Here is a 27,153-nt window from a genome sequence, read left to right on the forward strand (position 1 = left end):
TCGCTAGAGCTCGGTCGGACATTGCTAAAGGATCGTATCCTATGTTTCAAACTAACCGGGCAATCAGTGGATCCCAGGTTTGCGTGCGAGACACCGCCGCTTCCGACGGCGGGTCGGCGGTGGACTCGGATTGCGTCATCTTGGCGGCATGGGCCGCCTCGATTCCTTATCCTCGCCAAATGGGGACTTCGTCCCCATTACATTGTCCTCAGAATAAATTTCGAAAAACGAGAACAAGAGAATAAATTTATAATAGAAATGTGAGGCACATGATGTTTTTCCCGCGCCAAATATTTCTAGCCTACTACACTTTTTCTAAGCGGTTGTTTCTGTTGCAGTTGTTTACTGTGGCGATTTATTCCGGTCACCCGAATATACATAGTCGACATCTGGTGGCAACATTTTTGTTTGTGAGACAGATTATTTTCTATCAGATAAGCATGCTCAAATGATGTTTTGAATTGATAAAATTTGAATGAAACTTTTTACGTGACATTATTTGACTACTTTAGATACGTAGTTCTGGGCCTTATTTAACATTTTTTTAGAAATTTTTCTGATATTTCCACCAAAAGCTCATTAATATAATATAGAATCACTATCAGAAACATTTTTTGCTTTTGTTTTTTCACCTATTGTGAATAAATTAGTTACACAAAATAGATATTTGATACGAAAAAGTTAACTCTCATTCATAGTTTTTATTCTAAAAGTATGTTTTCTCTACCAAGAAATGCATTATCATTTGCGCTTCACACATCGGAACACGAAGCTCAATGCCGTCAACGCGATTAGCCGTACAGAATCACCTGTTTTCTGTTTATATGTAAAGTGTCGCGTAATATTATTGAGCAGAGATTCTGAGATATCAGTTGCGTTTTCTAAGAAAAGACAATGATTTTCAAGCGATTGCTCTTTCTGTCGGCACGGAAAGGCTTTCCTTCGACAGTTCAGTACGTGCAGGGTCAATCGCCGGCGCCAAAACTTCGGGAGTATTTCTATTACATCGATCACGAAGGAATGGTGAGCTGATAGTGTTTAGTAATGAGGCGGGTGAGATAATCCAGTTTTGGGATAAAATAAAGACATTGAACCGTTTTCCAGATCTGATGTGCACATGCAGAAAATACATTCTACACCACAATACATTGTTCGTACATCGCCGTATATTGTTCCAGAACTTGGCGTTCGAAAACAACAAGTGCATGCGAGTACTCTGTGCTTCGTGCCGTTGGAAGACTACCGGTCATATAAGATATTTGATACACTTTGTACGGAGTCGAAACTTGTTGGACCTTACAGATTTGTGGGGTCTATAGTAGGCACGAGTTCAGTTGACCATGCATCTTCTAAATTCACGGCTGTGTCGGTTGTTATAAACGAGTCATGGTATACGAATTGCTCGACCGCCTCGAGCCATCGATCTCTACAAAGAAGAATTGTGTTACGACCAGCCCCTTCTGCTAGCACGTATTTAGTTATAGATGCATTGATTTCAAGCCCAATCAGCTATGTTTCGTGTTTCAGTCGAGTACTCAAGTCCGCTACCGCCGCATGTGTCCTTCCGGTTATGTCTACATTACCGACGAAGCAGATAAACTGACGAGACTTGTTGAAAATTTTGCCCTGTATGTTGAAACCAGTTCTCCCCATATCACTTTCCAGCGTCACGCTGGAGAGCTGACAGCAGAGTCCATCGCCTTGTCGTAGACACATGTAGATCTCAAATAATTCCGAAAGACCGCACACTGCACGGCAAACCATTCATCGTTGCCTGAATCAATCATGTCAGCTTTCGAAGTAAAATCGTGATCTGCCGCTGTGTAAAAATCTGGTCCGTCGTCGAGCAACCGGGCATGAATACGGTCTGATAATTCCCCACAAATCTGCTTAGTATTTTACGATAGACGGCGAAAAAATATCTGAGACATGATTTTATTCAGCATCATTCAGCTTGTCACTTTTTTTATAGATGGGGCAGATCACCCCATTTTCCACTTTGTAACCCGCAACGCCGGAAAAGCGCGCGAGTTTGTCGCGACCGGATGGTTTTCCGCAGGTAAGCGGTTGGCTTAAGTGCCACTCCCGCGAGGGAGACCAACCGCCGTGTTCTTGCTTTGCCCGGCAATGAGACACCCAACACCGGGCGGGTTTGTCCTTTGTTTCCAAACCACGGTTTGTTCCGCGACTTGCACCTGCGCTAAGAAGGACCCGCGACACCGTTTGTCCGCGTTCCACAATTCAAGCAACAGAGGCGCTCGTTACCTATCTGAAAAATTGTTTCGGGTGTTTAGGCTGTACCGCTAGCCAGTAAATGCACGGTTTTTCTACTTCAAATTACACTAATAATGCAACATTTATTCAATTGATGAACATAAATATTATTTTACTGAGCACTCTTCTTACAAATTTATATTCTCCATCTCAACATCACTTAAAACAAGTCTACATTTAACGAAAAATAATTGTGGGGTTTGAACATCGGACCCATGAATTCAAGTCCAGAGATCTCCATCTTGAGTGTACCTCTCCTACAACCGATCAGCATGTGCGCGCTGTCGCTCATTCTCTACGCTTCGTTATTGTGTGGCATTGTTATGTGGCGTTGTTAATTTGTGTGGGTTTTTAGCTTTGCTTATTGAACCCTACATGCGCATGTTAACTTAAGGTTAAAAATAGGTTCCGTACTCACACTACCTAGGTTTAACGTGGATCTACCTTATCACAGTCCCACGGTAAGTGATGATTAATGAGTCCGTAGGTGTGGGCGATGCGACGTTGACGTTGAGTGCGCGCACGACGGATAGCTGTGCCGTGCTGCGCCTTCCCCTGACGTGATAGTTTGCGTTCCGCGCGGCCACGTGGATCTACAAAAGTATCATGGTCCACTCCAAGCCTCTATCGTGGGGTCAGAAAACGGCTCCTTTCTACACACAACAAAGAATAGAAAACACCACACATATGCCACAATTAATTTATTATCTGCCACATGCCTTGAATATCGAAGCTTACCTTTGATTTCGATTAAGAGAGACACAAGCGGGAAATTAGTTTAACCCGATTTCTTGGAGAAACTATGACTACTTTAATTTTAAACTAAACATAAAACAAAAAAAACTTTAGTACACTGACTAGCACGTGTAGCCTTTCACCTACGGTACCTTCTTACCGTCCACTCGCGATGAAGAACAAACTTATCCGCTCCTGCTTTTTTCACTGTCGAAGTCAGAATGGGCAAGCATATCTCAAGATTCTCAGATCAGCGAGACATCCACTGGAACGGGAATTACGTAATAGTTAACGATGTTTACTATTCCGTATTCACACCGAAATTATCCTGCGCTTTCATTGGTCGCTCATTCAAGCATTCGCGGACGATACCCTTTAACCTCCCGATCAGAGTTCAAGTCGAAGCGCTCGCCGGGTTTTGTAATTTGAAGAACAAGACAACCCCGCCGAAAGACTCTGCTATTTGGGGGAAATATCCAAATGAAAAAATAGCAAAAAAAAGGGAAGCATTAGTCTTTCGGAGTGTTGGTATGTGGGTGTCTTGGCTAAAACAGCCGCCCAGTCACACCCAGCACCCATTATGGCTAGTTGCTCAGATCTAAAATCGGGAGCGGCACTCGCGTTGCCAAACATCCAATACATGGAAAGAAGAGAGAATCCCAGATCCACACAGATGAGATTGTGTTGGATCCGAATCTCAGTACCGTGCTACAACTTCTCCGATAGTTGTTCTGTGTCCAGTATATACACTAGGATCGAGCGATCTGAATAAAAAGATCGATCACGAATATTCGATTTTCTAAAAGGCATAGGGATCGATTCACTGATTAAATCGGTACCGAAGTATCGATGTTTACCGACTCGATCTTTGAAAAAAGATTTTCTTCCAATTTATTTATATACTGGGGCTGATCACGAACATCACTGTCACAAACGCTTCCACGTCACTTGCACTTCACTTAATTTTTTTTGTGTCTATCATCATTGTCACGGACAGTTGCGTGTAAAAATAAACTCCGTGAAGTGAAAGAGTTCATTCCCGTTTATAAAAGACATGTCAGTTGCATAATTTCGGGCGTTTGAACGTTATGTCGGTTGCATAATTTCGGACGTTTGAACGTTATGTAGGTTGTGGAACCCCAGGGAAGTCCACTGTTTCGGTGGTCGGGAATAATAATCACTTATGTACTGTCGGTTATTCGTGTATTTATTGAATGGCTTTTTATCATTTCTGTCCTACCATAGTTTACATGATGTGTGTTGTCCTATGCTTGTGCTCTTTGTACTAATAGTTTTTCTATGATCGGTAGTCGGGCACCACATAGGTAAAATTAATAAGATAATATTGCAATTAATTGAACGTATGTTTTAGAATAACAAGTTTGCGATTATACCTCGATGATTCGGAATTTCAATGCCAACTATTCGGACTCATTCCATGAATCATTTGCTTGGTGCGTTAGTTTACTGAATCGAACGCTGGTTCAAAAATGATGAGGAATACTTGGTTGCTCTTGAATGATGTAGTTGTTGAACATATGGGAATGTAATTTTATTTCCTCTTTCTATAAATTACTCTAGAGATAAAGCATGACTATCATGAGTTTAATAATCGATATCTCGCATACTCTTGTACTCAGCTCTGTCTTATTCGTTTGAATAGTGAGAAGTACTTAGTATATGTCAACGTTGAAATCATTTTTTAAGAACCGTTTCTACAATTTTGATGAATAATAATATCTTCTATATCTCAGAATAAACCCGAATTTATCCATCTCATTGCCATTTTATGGGGTTGCAACTCTCTGTTAGTCTAATACTTCAAATAGAAGCAAAAAATTTCTATTCATTTTGGACAATCGAAATTAGACCTTTCGCCATGTGTCAATTGGTCTACGGGAGCTACATTTTTAGTCCTCAATCACATCCCATAGTGCATTTATCGAATCCAAATAAACAAATTTATGTCCTCTGGATACGTCAGGATTTCGTTCTAAAAATGCCACCAAGCGGGCAAATTGCTGTTTGTTTATCTTTTCTTTCTTAAAAAGCAAGACACGATTCAAAATGTTAGCAAAAAAGCTAAATAAAACCAAAATTAATTTACTCCATTCCTCGTGACTAGTTTTCACCATCTAGAACACAAGTGACAAATATACTTGTTTTTCCCCGTGACGTGACAGTATCGTGATATTCATAATCACACCGAGTTCATCACAGACGGTGGCAGCCGTAATAACGTTGTATATAATTCACTTCGTTTTCACCGTGAAGTGACGATCGTGATCAGGCCCACTATCTTCTCCTTGGGTGGCACTAACGGTCCTGTGAAACTTTTTCCTTCTCAACGTAGTATTACTTGCGTAATTTTTATCAGTAGTACAGTAAGTTACATCTAATTCAACATCTGGCTAATTGGACAGACCTGCAATGCGACACGAATAATTGAACATTTTCACCTCTTATTGGGCATTTTTGTAAACATCGAGTTTGGGACCCAAACTCCAAAATCTATTGTCTATAACATCTCATTATATCGTTCACCGTATTGACCTTTTCCAATTTTCTTACCCCCTGAAACCTTTACATGCCAAATTTGGTTTCATTTGCTTGATTAGTTCTCGAGTTATGCAAAAAGAGAGGGGGGAGAAGTCTCGAACCATCATAAGAACCTTCCCCGGCCCCAAAAACCCCTACAAAAAAATTTTTACACCGATCAGTTCAGTAATTTCCAAGTTCATATGAATCAGACAGACAGAAAGACGGACAGACAGAACTCCATTTATATACACAGGCAAACCTGTTTTGGTGCGGGTAATAGGATCCGCACAAAAAAAATCGCATAAAAAATCGTACTAAACTTCACCAGTAGCTTTAAAAAATAGTGTTCGCTACACAATTTGAGAACATTTTTTATACGGTGGACGGGGACCTCAAGGTTTCCTTAAGAAAATAACCCAAATCCTAATGATTCCATTCATGATCATCATTCGATTTCCTTTTTCCGCTTTGATAAGCGGCCTACTCACTTGCGCAGATCATAAAATCAACTCTTTGCTCCTTTCAATAAGCTCCTACTGACACCATAAAACAAACAAAACAACATGAGAATGAAAATTTGCTGACACAGTCCCTATGTAGAGCGATGAAATACATTTCAAAGATAGAAAAAACAAAATAAATGATCGATGACTCCATTGTTTTCAAATACCACGCAAAAAAAAATTTTGATGCATTTTTTTGTGCGATCACATAACAAAACTCGCACAAAGACAGGTTTTGCTACACAGTTATTCCATACCGAACCGATAGTGGTTTTCCAATTTTAATGGAAAGTGGTAGTTTTGTTCCTTAGACCCATATTAAACCCGTATTTTTTCATTAGGGTGCCCACTTCTACTTCAGGGTGGTTCGAAAAATGTAATTTATCCTCTTTTTTCCAAAAATGACTTTTTTCAAAAATTTATAACTTTTGAACTACTGGATGATCGACATGTCAAATTGAAGCCAGATGGCCTTTTTTGAAAAAAAAATACTGTACTTGTAAAAAAATAAAAATAAAAATAAAAAAAATTTTAATTTTGTTTTCGTGGTTATTGATTATATTTATTTTTTATAGTTTTCATGGTCTCGGGACCAAGGGCGCTATTTTTTTTTTTTTTTTTCCTTGAAAGCTGAGAATTTTTCACATAACATGTTCAAAAATCAGATATGTTTTTTTCGTTTTTGAATTATGATTTTTAAAATTATTTTTTGTCTTTTGCGCAAGTATAATATTTTTACATAAAAGATTATATAACTGGCTTGATTTGATATTTCGATCATCTGAATCGGTCCAGTAGTTCAAAAGTTATGATTTTTTGAAAAAGTGGAAAAAAAAAGATTTTTCGGATGACACTAATATTGAAATGGTCACCCAAATGAAAAAATAAAAAATACGGATCTAATATTTTGCGATAAGGAACAAAATTACCAATTTTGATGAAAATCGGAGAACCACCATAACGGTTTGCATGGAACGGCTGTACCAGATCTGTTCAAAAAGTATCGCGAATTTCTAATTCATTTTCAAAAAAAGCTACTGCTGAAGTTTTGCTCGCACATAAAAAAATTTGCCTGTATAGAAGATTATTCTGAATTCTAGAATAACAAAGTACATATTATATACCATAAATATCCATTAAATTTTCATACAGATTTGTTTACTTTTCAGCTATTCCTGGACGACGCTCGGATAAAGAACTTCACCTCGTGCTTCAAGGAGAAAAAATTTCTAGAGTTCTTTTTCAAACGCATCCGACTGAACAACGGCGATCGGTACCGCGAGGACTTCCCTTTTGTTTCGTTATGTGGACGTGAACGAAACTACATTCGCTGCGACGACGTTCCAATAGTTTTCACGGATATTTATAAAGACTCCGGTAAGCTTAATCCAATCACTTTTCAATAAACATCAGTATTTTCAATGTTTTATCTTGACAGAGGGTATCGAACGACTCGCGTACGCACACGCTGGAGACCTTTTGAGCGTGCCCTGGGAACCCAATCGGATCTGTATGTTTCCCACGAGTGGACGTGTCTACCACCCAGCCCCCGAGCAATACGGTTCAATTGGGCTTATTAGATCCAGACTGGCTATCGAGTTGAGTAAAAACTTCACATTTCTCAACGGCGAGGAACGGCCCCCAACCCATTTTACCTGGAACTCCATCGAAAATGAGCTGGATAAAGGCTGGTGGAAAAGTACTTACATAAGTACGAGACGGGATAGCTTGGAGTGATATTCACGTTGTTGTATTTACATTTTTAAATCACAGTTCCTAGTTTATGTTCGCCTGGTTAACATATGATTGATAATCAAACGTTTCTTTTTTCGTCAAATTCGTTGAAGGGGATGCTGGTTTCGTCGCACTCATTGGAGATGGGACCACATTAGTTTTGCTAGTCCTTACTGGGCCTTCGTATGGTGCAAACTGATCCAGAGATTGCTGCAATTGTGATACGATTGCCTGTTGCTTTTGTTGTTGGATCTTTTTCTCGCGTAGTTTCTGTTTGCGTCGGACCCGATTACCTTTTGATTTCTTCTTTTTGGGTTTTCCTTCCACCTTTGGCGGTGGTGGTGGTCGTTTGGGTTCAATTTTTTCTCTGCGTACAATGCGCTGAACGTTGTGCCAATGTGGGAAAGTACACGGAAGCAGAGTGTGCTCTCTGTGCATTTTCGTTATTACAGTTCTGTCGATGGGTACCCATTCATACTCTTCCAGGGCGCACTGTTCATATTCTACATTGTTGTAGATATCATTTAGATCTATGCTGGAACTAGCATTGAGCGCCTTGGGGTCACGCGTAAGAATCATCACGGTTTCGGGGTTTTTGATGTCATGTTGCATAAGATGCTCACCGGGTGGAAAGTTCAGCAGCAGTTTGAGTGTTTGCCACAGATTAGTGAACAGATTCATGGGCTCGATGTTGTACTTCCGTTTAAGTTCTTCTTCAATATCCTTCAGTTCCAGATAGTGGTGAGAAAGTATAGCATGGGTAAGGGCATCGATGCGAAGTCGAAGAGTTTTCGAATTGGGCCTCAAAAATTGACGTATCCATTCTCGCAACAATTCACTGCTAGTCATCTGTTCGGCACCAAATTCCGCTTGGTATTCCAACTTGATGGATATATTTATGTAGAATTTCATTTTGCGTAGAGATTCATAACAGTCCATTCGAGATCTCACGAGGAATTTACACTGATTGTCCCCATCAGAAAGTTTCCACAGCCCAAGGCGCACATTCTGTTCAGATTGGGGCATAGACTGTCTTCTTTTTTGCAATGAGTGCAAATACTCATCGAAATGAACCGGAATGTATTCCGGTGTGGTCACCGGCTTCGATTCCTTTGCGTTGTTTTCCCGTACCTTCTTAGTTATCGTCATGAAACTCCTTACCAGATATTTATGAGCTTTAATATTTCTATCGTGGGACAACATTTTTGTTGGTTGCAATTTCTTCCCAAATATTATAACATTTCGATCTCCAATGGTTCTGATTTGGATTGGTATCATCCAACGCTGTTGCAGATTAGTGGCACTGTTCAACAAATAGTTAAGTGCTCCCGAACTTATTACAAATCTTATACTTTCATCCTGTCTCAAAATCGTCTCTATTTGGAGGGCATCATCTACGCTTACAAAGTGAGCCTCATCACTGCAAAATTGATCCAGTATCCGTTTGTTGCGCTTCAAAGTGTTACAGTGGAGTAAATTTTCGGTGAAAATATTTTTAACCACTCCCAATTCCAACACATTTTCCGAGGCGAGTTCAAATGTAACATTTTGTTCATTTACTCCATACTTCATCCACATCACGGCAGTGGACAGGTAGAACTTGCTATCCGAAATCCCTTGCAGCATTCTCTGTACTTTGCTTTTCCAAATAGCGATGACTAGCTGGTTCAGTTCGTGATCGATGATCTTCTTTCTACCGACTAGGTGAGTATTAAAATATTTTTTCACGAAACTATCGAATAAACACTGTTCCTTTCCTAATTTCTTCATCAGGGTCTTATACTTTCCAAGGGCTTCTTTCTCTTCTGGCGAATCAAATCCCAACCGCAAGTTTAGCCTATTCAGCACAGTTAGACAATGCTGATGTTCGGCACGACCCAACTTCGAACCGGTGGGAAACTGTTCGAACATCCGGAACGGCTTAGTGGTATCGATCACTAAGCGACGCATTTCGAGGCCTGTACGGGGATCAATTGGGTACTGCAGTGGAGTCTGGTCATCGTCATATACATCGCCCAGTTGATGAATGGGATCTATTTCGTTTATGTGCAGATTGAATATGTCCTCCTCATAGCGAGAGAAGTCAATTGCAAATTGTTCGAGTAAGCGCTGCTCGCTACGGCGATTTTGTTTGGACCTAGAGGGAAGATTTGACGGTTGGGATACTCCTTTCGGGTTGCTATTTTGTGCATCTTACCAGTTCAGACGCATGTAGGCGTCCATCGTGGAATCTGAATTTTGATCTTTCCCTATTCTGAGAGTTCCACTGTTTACTGAAAGGATTATGCTATGAAAGCCAAATGATTCCGACCATATTATACCTGCCTTTGAATAAACGGCAGAATCATGGGTTGATTCCAGATAGTGATCCCCGATAATCGTTCGATTAATCGATTAATCGAATACTTCCTACAGAAATCGATTATTAATCGAACGAATACTGCACAACCAATAATCGAAGCGAACGAATAATTTACATCGATTAATCGATTCAAACCCAGAGCAAAAAAAACCGTACAGCCGCTGCAGTTTTATCCTGAAAATCAATAATTATCTTTGACGCTCTCCTAAACTCCTAAAAGAAGCTCAATGCCGTCGATGCGAGATGAGCTTCGTTTACGAGTTTAGGGGAGCGTAAAAGGTAATAATTGATTTTCAGACGTAATGAACACTTTTTTGATTCCAGATGGCTTTCTAACAAATGAGAAATATTAGTCTAACTAATTATTTCTCTCAGTGTGACGATTAATCGATTAATCGATTATTTGGATCGATTAATCGTATCGAATAAGAAACTGCTTAAAAGTATTCGATTAGTGGATGAACGATTAATTTCAAAAATCGGGGATCACTAATTCCAGACCAACTTTTATCAAGTCACATCAGCTGTTGATTTGTTGACACAAAAAGGAACTGCAAAAACTGTGAAAATATCAGTGTTGCCAATAATGTCAACAATTTTCAACATCAATAAATGTGTGCCTGAGTCGAGAGAATGGCAGAATCCTCAAATCGTACACTGAAATTAATTTTCATATAGATTTAATGTGCGGTAACCAGATAAAGGCGATTCTCCAGTATTTTGACTCAATTTATGTGCAGCACATAATTATACCCGAATGATGCTAATTGATATCCACTAAATTCAATGACAATGTAAATTATTTTTATATGCGATGTTATGGAATATAAATGGTTTCTATATACAACTAATTTTTGCTTAAAATAGACTCTCAGTGTGTTTGTCCGTGTTGACAACAATTCGTGATTAAAGATGGCAGAACAACAAACGGAAACAATATCACTCTCTGAACTTAAGGCTGATTTAGACGATGCCAGTCAGCGCTCTCGTTGAGGTATTCAGTGAACAGAGAACAGACACTCTGTCCAAGTTACTTGTGCCAGTATCGAACAAGTAATTGGCCTCTAACTTGAACAGAGTGTCTGTTCTCTATTCACTGGAAACTTCAACTAGAGCGCTGACTGGCATTGTCTAAATCAGCCTTTACTCTCGAAATTCTCAAGCTTCCAGCAGAGCTGCTGCAGTTTTTCGAAGGTATATTCATTCCAAGCTCTTTATTTTAGTTATATTAAATCATAAATTTTCATAAGTTGGTGGTTACAGTCCCCTTTATTCTACACCGTGAATGACGTGGGATGTTCTAGGTGTATAACACGATTATCGGTATCTAACTCTACCTACCGTCACCGCCTATCTCACTATCCCTCTGCTGTAAAAGTTCATCATCGACATCACGATATGTCAGATGGTGGTAAATTGGTAATTCGCGATGACGTCGACGTCTGGTGGCGACTTCAAATTAGAGCCATAATTTGGGTCCCAAAATCGTTAGTGTAATCTCTACCATATTAGAAGACACGGAGCCGGTTTTCAAATTTTAAAATTTGAATGAAAGTTTTCACATTATGTTATTTAATTATTAGAAACACGTATTTCTGACTTTCATTCATCCATATGGTCATACAATTCCAACATTGGTGTTGATTTTTTTCTCTATAATATAAAGTTGTCTTCATAAACAATTTTCGTATGAGACTTTTTCCCCACCTGCAAACAAAAATGTTTTTAACACTCCTATGCTCGAAACAAACATATTTTTTCACACTTTATGCAGTTGTTGTGTGTTTTTCGGGTCTTTTATCGAAGAGAAGAATGTATGACAACCTTCTAGATAATTACTAGATGATAAAGGTTCTAGAATATAAAGTTTTCATATTTCTAATATTTTTTGTCTTTGTTTACTCGGTAAACTAAGAATTAATGCCTTTTTATAGATAGAGCATAAAAAGATGATATAAAAGGATTTCTAGGAACTTCCTTTTCTTTCTCTTGTTTTTTTGTTGATATTTTTCACTATAAAAAAAATCCCCGAACCTGTAACTGTTAAAAATTACCATAAACTACCGATCTGTTTATAGTTTACTGTTTACAATTCTTCCACAAGTGAAATTCTATCACAAGTGTGTATATGTATGACCATTATAATTAGCGAATAACTATACGAAAGTCAAACATATATTTTGCACTTGAACGTATGAATCTAACGACGAATAGTTAATATATGGACCCGTTCAATCCAGTTACAAAAGGGACTGAAATCAAATAAGAATAGTCCTGTAATGATATTATGCATTATATTCAATAAATATTCCACGCTACTAACATTATTTTATTCATTTCTTTCAACAATATTCTAGAATATGAAAAAAGGCACTTGTCCAGAAAAGTTACTCCTATACTCGCGCATTGGTCTGTCAGACCGAGAAATCAATAATTCGTTCATTTCTCAGAAAATATCAACACTACGACTTTGCGATTCTCTCTAGCTTCGTTATTCGTCATCGTTTAGCGTATCGCATGTGTTGGTACAAAGGGGACGTGTGCCACTTCTTTAACACTTTCGGTCTGACACACCGACGCGAGTATAGGAGTAACTTTTCTGGACAAGTGCCTTTTTTCATATTCTAGAATATTGTTGAAAGAAATGAATAAAATAATGTTAGTAGCGTGGAATATTTATTGAATATAATGCATAATATCATTACAGGACTATTCTTATTTAATTCGGTCCCTTTTGTAACTGGATTGAACGGGTCCATATATTAACTATTCGTCGATATATTCGTCGTTAGATTCATACGTTCAAGTGCAAAATATATGTTTGACTTTCGTATAGTTATTCGCTAAATATAATGGTCATACATATACACACTTGTGATAGAATTTCACTTGTGGAAGAATTGTAAACAGTAAACTATAAACAGATCGGTAGTTTATGGTAATTTTTAACAGTTACAGGTTCGGGGATTTTTTTTTATAGTGAAAAATATCAACAAAAAAACAAGAGAAAGAAAAGGAAGTTCCTAGAAATCCTTTTATATCATCTTTTTATGCCCTATCTATAAAAAGGCATTAATTCTTAGTTTACCGAGTAAACAAAGACAAAGAATATTAGAAATATGAAAACTTTATATTCTAGAACCTTTATCATCTAGTAATTATCTAGAAGGTTGTCATACATTCTTCTCTTCGATAAAAGACCCGAAAAACACACAACAACTGCATAAAGTGTGAAAAAATATGTTTGTTTCGAGCATTCAGTTATGCTATGTTCTTATTCTTACTCCAATGAAACCACAATCGATTGATACGTTTTTATGTTATTTTATAGCTCTTTATAATTCCATGAATTATATTCAGTTGCTTACTTTTAATTAATAACAGTGAAAAATTCGAAATTCGTTATTTGTGTTGGAGTATCAAAAATTACTCTATTTTGAGGAGGCTGAATTATATGACTATTAAAACATAATAAAGACGATGAAAACATATTTTTTGAAGTTTTTTCATTTAATCATACCCTCTTCTTCAAATAAATGCCAATAAAACCTGAAAAATACACAATGGCAACATTACAGAGAAGTTCAATTTTCGGTCTGTGACACCGTGCGCGAGTATACGTGTTATGATTTTGCACGCGAGTACAGGAGGGTTAATTAAACAGAATACTAATTTGATATGGAACAGCTAATTTTCATTCATAATTTTAATTTTGAAAACGTTCACTCCGACTGAAAATCAGCTGTTCTTTGACGCTCCCCTAAACTAGTAAACGAAGCTCACTGCCGTCAATGCGGATCGCTGTTTTGAAGAAAACAAATACTTCTGACGTGTAAGATGTTGGCACCAAAAACATGGCGGGTGCCATACGGCTGGGATGTTCATAGTCAGGTCGTAGTCACCTACTCTATTCTTGAAGGCGGGTGAGAGGTTCATTTATAGTTGAGCGAAAGGATGAATTACTACCGACTCGGTGTTCATTCAAGTATCTGTCAATTAATTTTCTTTGTTTTTGTTCACATGATTTCTTTCGAGCATTCCGTTTAGTGTGAAGTGTGTGATAAAAGTGGATAAAATTCATTGAAACGGCATGCTATGTAGGTGGTTTGAAAAAGTAAAAATAGGTTTCTATTCATACTAATAAAATGATGAGATTTTTATTTATTTCCTTTCTGATCCACTATCGTTAGACACTAATAAAAAATCAAGCTATTTTCTAGTTTTCTATTACGAGTGCCACAGTGCATCCACTCGGGACCATAACAAAAAACTATATATACGGTTATATCAAAGTTATGGGTTATATCTTTGATATAACCGCAAAGTGGATGTACGACTAACGTTGACTTAGGAAAAAATAAGTAACAAGCATATGAATCTCAGACATTTTATCTCTTAGACATACCACTTCGTTTAGCCGGAAAAGAATTATTAACGCTCAAAGGGGGCGTCGATTCCTCCTCGGAAATGCGCAGCGCAAATAGTACCCACTCCCCAAGCCCCGACGACTGGAATAATCATTGATCCGGAGCAGGATTATTAACACTTGAGAAGGAATGGATTCCTCCTAGAAATTACACAGTAAAAATAAGGCCTCCTTCCCAACATCTCCAACTTCCCAATAACGACGATCGATTGCAGCATTCGTAAACAAATATTGATATGTAATATAGTATCCACTACACCATATCATATCGTGTTCTTCACTATAAAATCCATAGTCAATGGAACCCATCGATACCTCGGCTTTCTCTATATGCTCCGTTAGGTCCGACTGCAGAAGAGAAATGGAATTGAAAAGCGACAAACGGGAGAAAGAGATGTTGGAAGTTGAAAGGATATTGACAGAAAACTTCAGAATTTTATCATTCGAATAATGTGATTATCATACAACTTCGTTTTGCCAGAAAGAGGTTATTAATGCTCAAATGAGGAATCGAGTCCTCCGAGAAAATATCCACCGCAAATTAGAATCGACTATCGATTGCGGCATTCGTACACAAATAATTTTATATCACAAACTATCACAAATTTCGCATTTTTCATTATCAAATCCATAGTCAATGGCACCCATCCGTATCGAATTATCATCGACACCACCACCATTTTCTCAGTTCGGCCTGCAAAAACTTTCCTAAACTCTAATGGGTTATATAAGGTAATAGCACGCTCTCCTCGGATACGATGGGCTAGCTGGATGTGACGCGTTTTGCGTAGACAGCACAAATTGGTATCTTCGAATAGGCCTCCTGCAGTGCCATAACCGCGGAACTTTGGAAGCGCCAGTCGGTTTAAAGTCCTGGGTAATTCCACGAACCAACGCTGCAAAGGTAGCTTGCGGATCAGCATTTCGGTCGACTTCTGAGCAAAGAGATGGTATCGATGTGGCTTCTTGGTCCCGATGAAACGAGTCTTCACGGTGCGAGAGTAGAGTAAGAAATGAACGAAAGCAAAGGAAGCTTCATACTATAAACCATAACAGTATGAAATGTAAATCCCACCCCTTTTATTATGTTCGTAGCTTAGCCTGAGAGAGAAAAGAATAACATCGAAGTAAGTATACAGTAATGTATTTGAATCCGAACGCTTTTTGATCCAGACACTTTGCATTACATTCAATATCATACCGCAGCCATAACATTTTGTGCATGTTGAATAAATACGATTGATAGTTACTAATCAATCGCATTAATCGCATAGTTACTAATTTAGTCGGCCTGTTCGAAGATACCAATTTGTGTGCTAAGCCACACAAAACGCGTCACATCGAAAGATAAAATGAAGATGTTTTCTGCCAATTTACTTCAACCTTCAAACATCCTTTTCTCCTGTTTGTCGTTTCAGCGTTCGCTAATCCTTTCTCACAACACCCATTTCTCGTTTGAGAAATTTTTGAGTAAACATCGTTTGCCAGTGCGCGTAGAGCGGGAATTCCTTAAGATTCATTGCACCTCTAATAAATTGCCGCAAGACGTGGTCTTACGTTGATCGCACTTGATTGAAAAATCCAAAACGAAATGTATTTGGTCGCAGCATCATATGAGTAGGAAGCAAATAATCGCTCGAAAATTACATGATTTTCGCGATGTGAAACATTTTCCGTTTTTCGTGTTATGCATCCAATATTGGATACGAAAATTTTCTACTGATGGGGAAGAATAATATTCAGAAGCTTTCCTGTTAATTGCGATTGATTGAAAAATCACAAAACCAAATGTATTTGGTTGCAGTGTTTCATGGATAGAAAACATTAAAATAAACTCTTTCGCATGAATGCATTTTTCAATTCCCAGAGGAACTGGCAGATTATTTTTCAGCAACGATGATAGCAACGAGAGTTCCGCGCGTGTATGTGTGTGTGGCGGCTGTTCCGATGTTTTAAGCGGAACCGTGGCATCACTCTCCTCCTGATGGATTCCCTTCTGGCCTAAGGTGCACAAACAGGCTCTTGGTGACATCGTTCATCAGCGCTTTAATGATAAACGAAGTTAGCTTCACCACAACAGCGACAACATGCTCCAATCGCTGTTCAATTATAACTGAGTGGGTTTCCGAGCGGCGCTCGCTTCTATACCGACTGGTGATATGAATAGTCTGTTTTGAAAGCAATTTTAAGGCTATTGAAACAAGTTTTTGGATGAAAAAGTAACAAGTATATAACGCGTAGATATTTTATCTTTCGAATGAAGTGTTAATCATATCATTTCGTCCAGTTGTTTAGGAGCTATTAACGCTCAAATCTCGGCCTCCGGCGTAACGCTTTCGTTTTCGAAACTTTGATTTTACCGGTATAGAATTGAAAGACATAGTCCTACGTCAAAACGAACTTGCAAAAGATTTATCCGAATCCACACTGGTTGTAGATGTCGATAAAATCTTATAGCGGATTTTCACATGGCAGTAAGATACCGTAAGTTTAATTTTTTAGTTCTTCGAAATTACTAATGAAGGGAATAATTATTTAATAGCATGAAATTTGAGTGATTCGAGAAATCTTGGATCTAATTACTTCGACATTTTTACGTTCGAAAAAGGTCACGTTCGGATGGATTCGTACGAAAACAGGAAAATATTTTTCGGTTTTGTTCGAATCAAGCCATTCGAACGAAAGTTAACAAGAATAATAGTGATTAACGCTCAAAACTTGTGATAAACTTGTTTTTTCATTGATAATTTTTAACTTCAAAAGCGTGTTCTTTCCATCCACAACCATAATCATAATTTTCGAAGAAATGTATACGAATCTCAATATCGTCAATGTCCAATTGCGTGACAGGATTCCTACATTCGCACTACCCGATTTGATTTGACTCTATTGGATTTCATAATGCAAATTGGGTATCCCATTAATATCATGTATTGTAAAATTTTGTAAAAAATTTTAGGGTGTTTTTACACTGTTGAACCGAAGCCAAAAATTTGACTCTTTTTGGCAGATAAAACTTGATCAACGCCCAGCAAACATTAAGTCGTATGAATAGCTATAATTGGAGGCGATATACATACAACCAAGACACATTTGTATGATATATGATGCAGATAACTAGCATATACACACAAAAGTGGAGGCGATATACGTATATGCCATATTTTGTACGCATATAAAGCCGTATATAACGATATGCGATGCTTTTTGGACTGATATGCGATTTGATACGACAACGTTACCACTCAATCCATCGATGACATGGAAAATCGTGTTTTTGCATTTTATGCGATTTTAGATATATATGATCGATATTTTGATTGATATTTTATGCGATTGTGATTTGATACGAAATTATATGTGACTTATCATGTGCAAAATTATACGATTTAATGTTTGCTGGGCGTGTACTGATTGAATATATTCGATCCACAAAACTATAAGCAAATATTCAAATATTGGATTCCTAAAATATTTTTTCGGCCTGTTCTTTGAAACTGTCGGTACGTGGTTAGGTTACCTTAAATATTTCAGTCGATTTTTTTTTCATGTTCGATTTGACAATATTTGTCACTGTTGAAAATTGAAGAGTGGCAAACAAGGTAGTATTTGTACAAATATCAAACCAATCATTATCTGTCAAAAAGTTTCAAATATTTGACCTTCGGACAGAGTTTTGTGACCAGCATAGAAATCATAACCTAAAATTAAAAATGAAGTGCTCCGTGTGATTATGCAGCAAAAAATTTAATTGCAAATCGCCAAATAAAGCTTCCGGATGGGTATCCAAACATCGTTTGCCAAAGTAAATCGAGATCAAACGTTAAACATGTATGTGGCCTGAGAGCGAGCCCTGCTTTATGCTGCCTATGCTCAGTTTGTGTTGGTTGGTATAGGGTTGCCAGAACTCTGGTTCAAACCGTTCAAATGAAGTCTCAGCTACTGAGCATTTCAGGGTCGAAACTATAAAAATAATTCCTCAGTGTAGGAATAGCTCTGCATCTCGGTTTTGGGTATAATTTGCCTAATACTTAATATCTTGCTTTCACCGTGTATAAGCCGCGGAAAAAGATTGTTCATCAGAATATACATTTCTCGGAAACACACGCTAAACAATACAGTTCATTGATTTAACGATATTTGGATACATTTAGCTTGGATTGGTTTTACTTCCTTATTTGTTATAAAATGGATGGAATGGTACTGAAGGAAGCGCTAAAAATAAGGTACGTGCGATTTTAATCCATCACCTGCATTGCAGCGCGCATTCATTGCATGGTATTTACTTCCAGCGATCTGCTCAGCGAAGAAGGAGCTCACTTCCAGATGAGCACCAAATACAACGACCATGGTGAGGAATTTTTCATGGAAGATGACTATGGAAGCGCAGATGAGGACGAGGATGCTCATCGGAAGATTATGAATCCATGGGATAAAAGTTTCGATGAGTTACGGGCACAAATGTTTTTAGTTTCGGACGATGTTTACAAGAAAATAACAAAGGAGGGCGTGGGTAGCGATACGGTCCCAGATCGTGCTCGGGTAACAGTTGATTACAATGCATATTTTGAGGGGGAAGCCTACGCATTCGATTCAACTTCCATGCGTGGAGAAGTAAAGATATTCACCATTGGAAAAGCAGAAGTTTTGGTCGGTTTAGAGGAAGCGGTAAAATCTATGAAACCCAGCGAAGAGGCACAATTTGTGATTGGATATCAGGTGCTGTTCGGAGAGCTGGGATGTAAGCCCCGTATTAAACCGAAAGCAGATGCATTGTTTATTATAAGATTGGTTGGGTACACGGATCCTGGCGATGCAGAGGCGTTGGATAATCTCTCACAGGAAGAGCAAATGTCTTACGCGTTTGTCAAGCAGAAAGTTACTGATATCAGGAACCACGCCAAGGATTTTTTCAAAAGGAATATGATTACAAATGCCATAGGAGATTACCACAAAGCTGTATCTTCCCTGGAGCGATGTAATATTAAGAACAAAGAGGAAGAAGACGAGCAGACCGAGACCCTGATTCAACTGTATACTAGCCTTGCAGTATGCTACAATAAAAAAGACAATCCTCGCCGTGCCTGCTCGATGATAAACGAGATTCGTCGTCTTGGGAATATAGACAAAATGTCCCGAGCACTATTCCATGAAGGGCGTGCTCTGATGAGTCTTGGGGATTATGGAAGGGCTAGAAGTAGTCTCTTGAAGGCACAGCAGCTGGAACCGACCAACAAAGACATCATTAAAGAAATGAAAATACTCAATGAACGCTGGGAGAAGCATCGCCAGGAAGAGAAATCCATTTGTGCTCGGGCATTCGGGTTGAAAGAACGGAAGGATGAACAACGCACGGATGAACAGATAAGATTCACCGATACTATGCGGACCACATTGCAGGCTTTCATGGAGGATGATAAGAGTAAGCAATTAACGCTTCCGGAAGGATTGACCAGCAAAGAGATTATATCCGTACAACAACTGACAGATGAGTTTAATTTGAAGCTGAGCCTTTACAAGGACAACAACAAAGGCTTCTACAGGTTGGAAAAGAAACCGACAGTAGAATAGTGTGCGAGGGGAATACTATGTGCGACGTGAGCGTACAGGAGATATATTCCAGTGTCCGCCTGTGTAATCAATGTGAACACATTAAACAGTAACATTATTTAACTAATAGATCGACCATGTAATTTTTTTTATGGAAAGATGAACTTTCACCTCAGATGATTTTGAAATATATTCCTAATAATTTGACCTTTTTTTATCTTTTATCATTCACCAAGACAGTCACTTGAGAACCATTGACGGTTACATACCTCCTACGGCTCCATACATGCTTCACCGAGTGAATTGTCTTCATAGAAGTCTAGTCCTGATCAAGGCGCCTAGAAGTATATCCTAAGGTGAGGCCGTTTCGTCACTAAGTTGGTTAGGGGAGCGGTATATGAAAACAGTACGGAAGAAAGTAGAAGGGGAATTATTTGCTTGAAGCGTGGAAGAGACAGACTGATCGGGAGCGAGCTTCGGCACTAGCGTATTGTGTTTTTTTTACAAACAAAACACAGTAGACCAAGATGGCTAAAAAATGTTTTTAGCAAGTTGATCCACCTTAGGATATACTTCTAGGCGCCTTGGTCCTGATATCGGCGTCCATCGTCTGCTGATATCGACTTTGAGATTGCAGATGAAACCCAGTATATTTTGTTAAAATGATAAAACATTTTGTTAAAATATTTAGTTCAGACCTGCTACGTGTCGCACTAAATTGCTGTGTAAGATACATTTATGTACTGAGCCGCTTTGATCACGTGAGTCATCGGCAATAGAACCTAATGGGTGTCCTCTAGAAAACTTTTACGCCCACCGATCATCCGTCTTCTTGTGGAATCTATTGAAGACACAAACTCCTGGAATATTTAATCGGAAACTGATCTAAACTCGTGGGCTGGCACCCACGCACACATATCTCCATATCATACAGGCTTTCTTTTCGTTATTGGGATATGCCCTTTCAAAGTTTACCGGTGGTCCGAAAAACCATTTTTTCCCTTTCTCCAAAAATGACTTTTTGCAAAAAATCATAATATTTGAACTTCTGAGCCGATTTAGGTGATCGACATATTAAATTGAAGCTAATAAGTTAACCTTATTTAAAAAAATATCACCCACCGTAAGATAATGGATTCTAGTTGCATAGGTCTCGTCTAGTCACATAGGAATATTGAACGAAGACATAAAACCTGTTAACTTTGCAAAATAATAACTCAAAAACGAAAACTAATATCTCTTTGATTTTCGGATATATTAGGCTGTCAAAAAAGTCCTGCGGTATTTCGTCGAGGTGTCGTTGTAAGCGCGTAGTTCTAGTTGTATTCATTGTATCGAGTCATACTATAGCTTGTTGGAAAGGTATTTTTGCGCTATAATATAGTCCTTGACAGTGTTTTGTTTGGTTAAGTCGTTCGTGAGTTATAGTGTCGCAAATATGGAGCAAAATTAAGCGAAAATCCGACATATTTTACAGTACTACTATGACAAAGGCAAAAATGCATCTCAAGCTGCCAATAAAATTTGTGCAGTTTATGGACCCGATACAGTTTCCATTTCTACCGCACAACGATGGTTTCAACGTTTTCGTTCTGGTGTAGAGGTCGTCGAAGATGCGCCACGCTCCGGAAGGCCTGTCGTCGAAAATTGCGACAAAATCGCTGAATTAGCCGAGAAAGACTGGCATAGTAGCAGCCGTAGCATCGGCCAAGAGCTGGGGATAAGTCATCAAACCGTTATTAACCATTTGAAAAAGCTTGGATTCACAAAGAAGCTCGATGTATGGGTGCCACACACGTTGACGCAAAAAAACATCTTTGACTGTATCGACGCATGTGAATCGCTGCTGAATCGCAACAAAATCGACCCGTTTCTGAAGCGGATGGTGACTGGCGATGAAAAGTGGGTCACTTACGACAACGTGAAGCGCAAACGGTCGTGGTCGAAGCCCGCTGAAGCGGCTCAGACGGTGGCCAAGCCCTCATTAACGGCCAGGAAGGTTCTGCTGTGTGTTTGGTGGGATTGTCAAGGAATAATCTATTATGAGCTGCTTCCCTATGGCCAAACGCTCAATTCGGACCTGTACTGCAAACAACTGGACCGCTTGAAGGTAGCACTCATGAAGAAGAGGCCATCTTTGATAAACAGAGGCCGCATTGTCTTCCATCAGGACAACGCCAGGCCACACACTTCTTTGGTGACGCGCCAGAAGCTCCGGGAGCTCGGATGGGAGGTTCTTTTGCATCCGCCGTATAGTCCGGACCTTGCATCAAGTGACTACCACCTGACCATGGCGAACGAGCTAGGTAGTCATAAGTTAGTCACACGAGAGGCCTGTGAAAATTGGCTATCCGAGTTTTTTGTCAATAAGGAAGCGAGTTTCTATAACAGGGGTATTATGAAGTTGGCATCTCGTTGGGAACAAGTCATCGAACAAAACAGCGCATATTTGACTTAAAACAGATGATTGTAACTAATTGTATGAACAAATGAAAATTCAAAAAAAAAATACCGCAGGACTTTTTTGACAGCCTAATATTATGTAACCTCAGCTTTCCAAAAAAATATAAAAAAGCGCTCTCTATCTTTAACCGTGAAAACTATGAAAAACTTACCCAATCAATAATTACAAAAACGAAAATCCAATCCAACAAAAGTCATCTGAATCGGTTCAGTAGTTCAAAAGTTATAAAAAAAGTAATGGAAAAAATGGGGAAATTCATTTTTTCGAGCCATCGGTTAACTTTAAAAAATTACATCCCAAAAACGAAATAAGCCTCTCTGATATTGAGATATGTTAAGAAATCCTCAGCTTTCAAGAAAAAATATAAAAAATATATAGCACCCTCTAGTCCAAAGCCACGAAAACAATAAAAAAAACGACTACAATCAATAATTACAAAAATAAAATCAATTTTTTTGTGAGTTCAATATTAATAAAAGACTAGTTCATTGGCTTCAATTTAATATGTCTAAATCGATTCAATGGTTTGAAAATTAAAAATTTTTGAAAAAAGGGATTTTTGGGAAAAAGTGGAGAAATTTTTCGAACAACCTAAAATGGAAATGACCCACCCTAAACAAATTAGACGACGACTCGACTGATTCATCAGCGCCCGCGCCGAACGGTCGAATTAGACGAGCTACTCGTCTGTTTCAAGTCGAGCTCGGCTTCTGGAATATGAAAACAAATGAGTCGAGCACTCGTCTTCTCGTTTCGTCTTCTAGAATAGGGCCCTATTATGCAACGCAAAATATCACTTGCAGTTTCTAGACTTGTGGCTTATAACTTTTAACCAATATTAAACTGATTATGCAACAAGACCCAGAATTGACAAACGCAAATGCTGTTCGTGCATAACAATTATTTTGACAAATTCTTTTGAACAGCACTGCGATGGAGAAAGACGCAAACAAATCGCATTAGTGGGCATCTACTGTTTTTGTTTTGATTTGTAGCAGGTGATGTTTTCAACGGAATCGAACCGGGATCGAGCTTTCTTTTACGCTACTATTTATGACCAATTAGCGTTTATGTTTCCATCGAGAAGACCTGCGACTTGTTATGGACTCTAAAAGGAAGACAATGGATAAAGGTAACGGAAGTGTTAATGATGGTGCTCAATGCGTTTTCCAAGGTCACAGTGGTTGTTACTGATACTTTATTCTCTTTCACATGCACAGTTCCAGATAAAGTATGCCAATACGGATCAAACTGCTATCGCAAAAATCCGGTTCATTTTAAGGAGTTCTCTCATCCGCACTGTACGGCTTGTTTGTTACATTTCAACTGTTTTACTTTCTCAATAATTTCGTTTCTTGCAGTAGAATCAATACTGGCGGAAGCCGAAGTCAAAGACAAATATCGCATCCCAGATGAGTTGCACATGAGTCGAGAGGTAGTTGTAGAGCAACTGAAAATCCTGTCACAAATCTATCCCGAGCTTTTGAACAATAATTCTACTCCGGCAAAAATAGCTAAGAATAATGCAGCGCAGGGCCGGCAGTCGACTTCTAACGAGAGCATGCCGAGTATGGGAACATTGAAACCCAGTTCGTCAAGAGATAATTTCAGTTCGTCATCATCCAATGATGCAGCAGTGAAAGCATCACCAAAACCAAGTATCAGCACGAATGATAATTCGAACGCCGCAACAGGTAGTCAATCATCGAGCAGTAAAGGGAATGCTGTCGCTGATCTATTTGCGGAACGTAGAGCGAGAATCGCTAAACAACGAGAAGAACAGAAAAAGAACGAACCGCAACAGTCAACTAGTTTACAGTCCAAACATGAGCCGAAGGTGCCCCCTAATCCGACGGGGATTTCGCTCAAGAAAGTTATCCCACGGAATATTCATGATTACTATCCCGTCGTGGCGCCAAAAGGTCAAATGGCAAAAAAGCTAGAGGCAGCTGCGCCTTACAATTACTTTCTGACTACCATTACCGATGCGAAAGTGACTCATCGGGAACCGCTATCCATCACTTTCCAGGAACTACTTGATGCCAGTCTCGGTGAATTGGAGTGTTCCGTCCAAATGAATTTCATGGTCGATATTGGATGGCTTCTCGGACACTATTATTTCGCGGGGTATGAAGATCGTCCCTTGCTGATACTGTATGGTGATGAGACACCTGAGCTGAAAATGGTGTCCTCTAAGAAACCGAACGTGACGGCTGTGAAGGTTCATATCGCGACACCCTTTGGTGTACATCACACCAAGATGGGACTGTATGGCTATACGGACGGATCGATGCGAGTGGTTATTTCTACTGCTAACTTGTACGAAGACGATTGGCACAATCGTACGCAGGGACTGTGGGTTAGTCCGAAATTACCACCTGTTCCTGAGGATGCCGATACAGGGTTTGGTGAGAGTGGAACCGGCTTTCGGGAAAGTCTCATAACTTATCTAAACGCCTACAAATTGTCTCAGTTGCTTCCCTGGGTGACAAGGATAAGAAGTACGGATTTCAAAGCAGTCAAGTGAGTATCATATCATGTTCTGAATTAAGTTCACGCTCAAATTAGTTATAATGTTTTTGAAGTGTCTTCCTGGTAGCATCAGTTCCTGGAGGCCATTTGAATACACCTAAGGGTCCACTTTGGGGACATCCTCGTCTTGGTTACTTGTTGGGGAAACATTCTGCCCCAATAGACGATGGCTGCCCCCTTGTTGCACAAAGTTCCAGTATAGGAAGTCTAGGTCCAACTCCCAGCTCTTGGATCCTTTCTGAACTAATGGCCAGTTTCAGGAAGGACTCCGCTCCGATCGGGTTACGGAAAGTGCCAGGATTCAAAATGATATTTCCAAGTTTTTCTAATGTCCGCAACAGTCACGACCACCTGCTAGGAGGGGGTTGTCTGCCATACATGAAGGCGACTCACGATAAGCAACTATGGCTCAGATCTTATCTGCACCAGTGGAGAAGTGAAGCGCGCAACAGAACGAAAGCTGTGCCACACATCAAGACGTACTGTCGGTGGTCTCATCGAGGGTTGTACTGGTTTTTGCTAACCTCCGCGAATCTATCCAAGGCTGCATGGGGTGTTTACAATAAATCGGCGAAATTCGAAGCTCCCTTGAGGATCAATAGCTACGAGGCGGGTGTGCTATTTTTGCCCAAATTTGTGGTAAGATTCTTGTTATTCAACACAATAATTGTTTGAAGTGAAATTTACAATTCGTTTGCTTCAGATTGGCGATAAGCTTTTCCCGATGACAATCGGACAACAACATCCCCAGTTCCCAATGCCCTATGACGAACTAATCATTCCTTATGCTCCCGAAGATACCCCATTCTTCATGGATTATCTCAGAGGATAATTTTGTAACTTTTGTGATCCGCTGTTTTTATAACTGAATATTGTGCTTTGATCAATAAAAAATCGAAAAGTTAAATCGTATTGTTTTTTGTTTTCAATCATAATTCATTCGGATAAAGTTCAATCATCCAAGAGTTTTTCGGGGTTTGTTATAGGACAGTAATGGACTCTTCAAACCTGTAAAAATAAACAAATTTGGAAAAAGTAAATAATGAATTTCCGTCTGAGTTTTACATTCTGTCAAATAAATACCGAGACTTTGTAAACGAAGTTTCTTGTACCGAAACGTTGAAAATGGTGCAGAATACATTTGGTGATTGTGATATGTCGAAAACACGTGTTTATGAGTGGTATAAGGCGCATTCCAACCTCCCACCGGTGGCAAAACAATTCTGGTTTGGCGCGAGCGACTGGAGGTTCCCAACTGTTCTCGTCGAGAACGCTATTAGGAACAACTTTCGATCCACTTTCGATCCATCATAGCAGAAGAATACCGTCTCCACGAGATCAGACACTCGGACGGCTCAAAAGGACCATCAGGAGTTGGATTTGGGGATAGTAATAATAGTCTGATTTCCAGCAAGAAACTCGCGGACATCTACCAGGTTTTCTCGGCCGAAGTGGCCGGCATCTTCGAGGCAACTACAAGCCATCGGTGCGACCAGGTCCAAACATCCATGGGTACAGGCCATCAGGATGTACATTGGACCACCATGTAGTTGTGGACCACCAACTCTTTCCGCACCTTTTGGACCGAAAGGTGGTTCGCAGAGAGAGGGCAGTTCCTCAGAAAAGCCAAGGGCATGATTGTCAGGTTTGATGATGTAAAAGGAATGAGAGAACAACTAATCCTGTCATCTTGAGGGACGATTCAGCAAGAGTAGCAGCACTTTTCTGCTACCTAAAAGATGCCGAACTTTTTTTCAAGATCTAGCGTCTGAACAAGGGATCAGTCAAGAAGATCCTTGTTCCTTCCCCTTCACGATGAAGGGGAATAACAACACTTCGGCATCTTCAACGCCACGGTTTCCTCTCCACTGGCCGAGGTCCGAGTCCGAGGACATCCATGCCATCTGGTACAGCAAGTTTTGACGTGGGACTACGTCTAACCGGAATATACGGGGGGTAAAATGAAAACCTAAACACACAACATGCAGGAAAAAATGCAAGATTTCGAATGCTTATAACTCGAACATTTCTT

At 39.3% G+C, this 27,153-nt stretch overlaps 4 protein-coding genes across 9 annotated transcripts; 3 read left to right on the forward strand and 1 right to left on the reverse strand.

The window, feature by feature from the left end:
- Nucleotides 1–375: 375 nt before the first annotated feature.
- Nucleotides 376–10,262, reverse strand: LOC129764845 (uncharacterized). 4 transcript variants are annotated; one of them, XR_008741260.1, is made up of 4 exons: nt 9,985–10,262; nt 3,162–9,924; nt 3,013–3,096; nt 376–2,927 (listed from the first exon to the last, which is right to left on the reverse strand). XR_008741260.1 is itself a non-coding variant. In XM_055764372.1 (2 exons), exons 1-2 carry the CDS (start codon nt 10,008–10,010, stop codon nt 7,830–7,832), a joined length of 2,121 nt encoding a protein of 706 aa, XP_055620347.1. In that variant the 5' UTR covers nt 10,011–10,262; the 3' UTR covers nt 376–7,829. The 4 variants fall into 4 exon arrangements, 1 of the variants encoding a protein (XP_055620347.1); XR_008741259.1 differs by having other exon boundaries at nt 376–3,096; XR_008741261.1 differs by having other exon boundaries at nt 376–2,645; nt 2,719–9,924.
- Nucleotides 650–7,871, forward strand: LOC129764848 (UPF0598 protein CG30010). 2 transcript variants are annotated; one of them, XM_055764374.1, is made up of 4 exons: nt 892–1,023; nt 1,105–1,271; nt 7,223–7,430; nt 7,492–7,871. In XM_055764374.1, exons 2-4 carry the CDS (start codon nt 1,110–1,112, stop codon nt 7,788–7,790), a joined length of 669 nt encoding a protein of 222 aa, XP_055620349.1. In that variant the 5' UTR covers nt 892–1,023; nt 1,105–1,109; the 3' UTR covers nt 7,791–7,871. The 2 variants fall into 2 exon arrangements, with proteins under 2 accessions (XP_055620351.1, XP_055620349.1); XM_055764376.1 differs by lacking the exon at nt 1,105–1,271 and having other exon boundaries at nt 650–1,023.
- Nucleotides 10,263–18,630: 8,368 nt separating the features above from the next.
- Nucleotides 18,631–20,315, forward strand: LOC129768166 (inactive peptidyl-prolyl cis-trans isomerase shutdown). Its single transcript, XM_055769624.1, has 2 exons — nt 18,631–18,801; nt 18,868–20,315. The coding sequence occupies exons 1-2, from the start codon at nt 18,764–18,766 to the stop codon at nt 20,144–20,146; spliced, it is 1,317 nt and encodes a 438-aa protein (XP_055625599.1). The 5' UTR covers nt 18,631–18,763; the 3' UTR covers nt 20,147–20,315.
- Nucleotides 20,316–23,525: 3,210 nt separating this feature from the next.
- On the forward strand, nt 23,526–25,994 carry LOC129767681 (probable tyrosyl-DNA phosphodiesterase). Of its 2 annotated transcripts, none has more exons than XM_055768810.1 (5): nt 23,526–23,721; nt 23,810–23,890; nt 23,951–25,112; nt 25,175–25,760; nt 25,825–25,994. In XM_055768810.1, exons 1-5 carry the CDS (start codon nt 23,691–23,693, stop codon nt 25,951–25,953), a joined length of 1,989 nt encoding a protein of 662 aa, XP_055624785.1. In that variant the 5' UTR covers nt 23,526–23,690; the 3' UTR covers nt 25,954–25,994. The 2 variants fall into 2 exon arrangements, with proteins under 2 accessions (XP_055624785.1, XP_055624786.1); XM_055768811.1 differs by having other exon boundaries at nt 23,529–23,721; nt 23,954–25,112.
- The last annotated feature ends 1,159 nt before the right edge of the window (nt 25,995–27,153 follow it).

The sequence above is a fragment of the Toxorhynchites rutilus genome, chromosome 2 (assembly GCF_029784135.1).
Source record: "Toxorhynchites rutilus septentrionalis strain SRP chromosome 2, ASM2978413v1, whole genome shotgun sequence".
In the NCBI taxonomy this organism is placed as follows: Eukaryota; Metazoa; Arthropoda; class Insecta; order Diptera; family Culicidae; genus Toxorhynchites; species Toxorhynchites rutilus.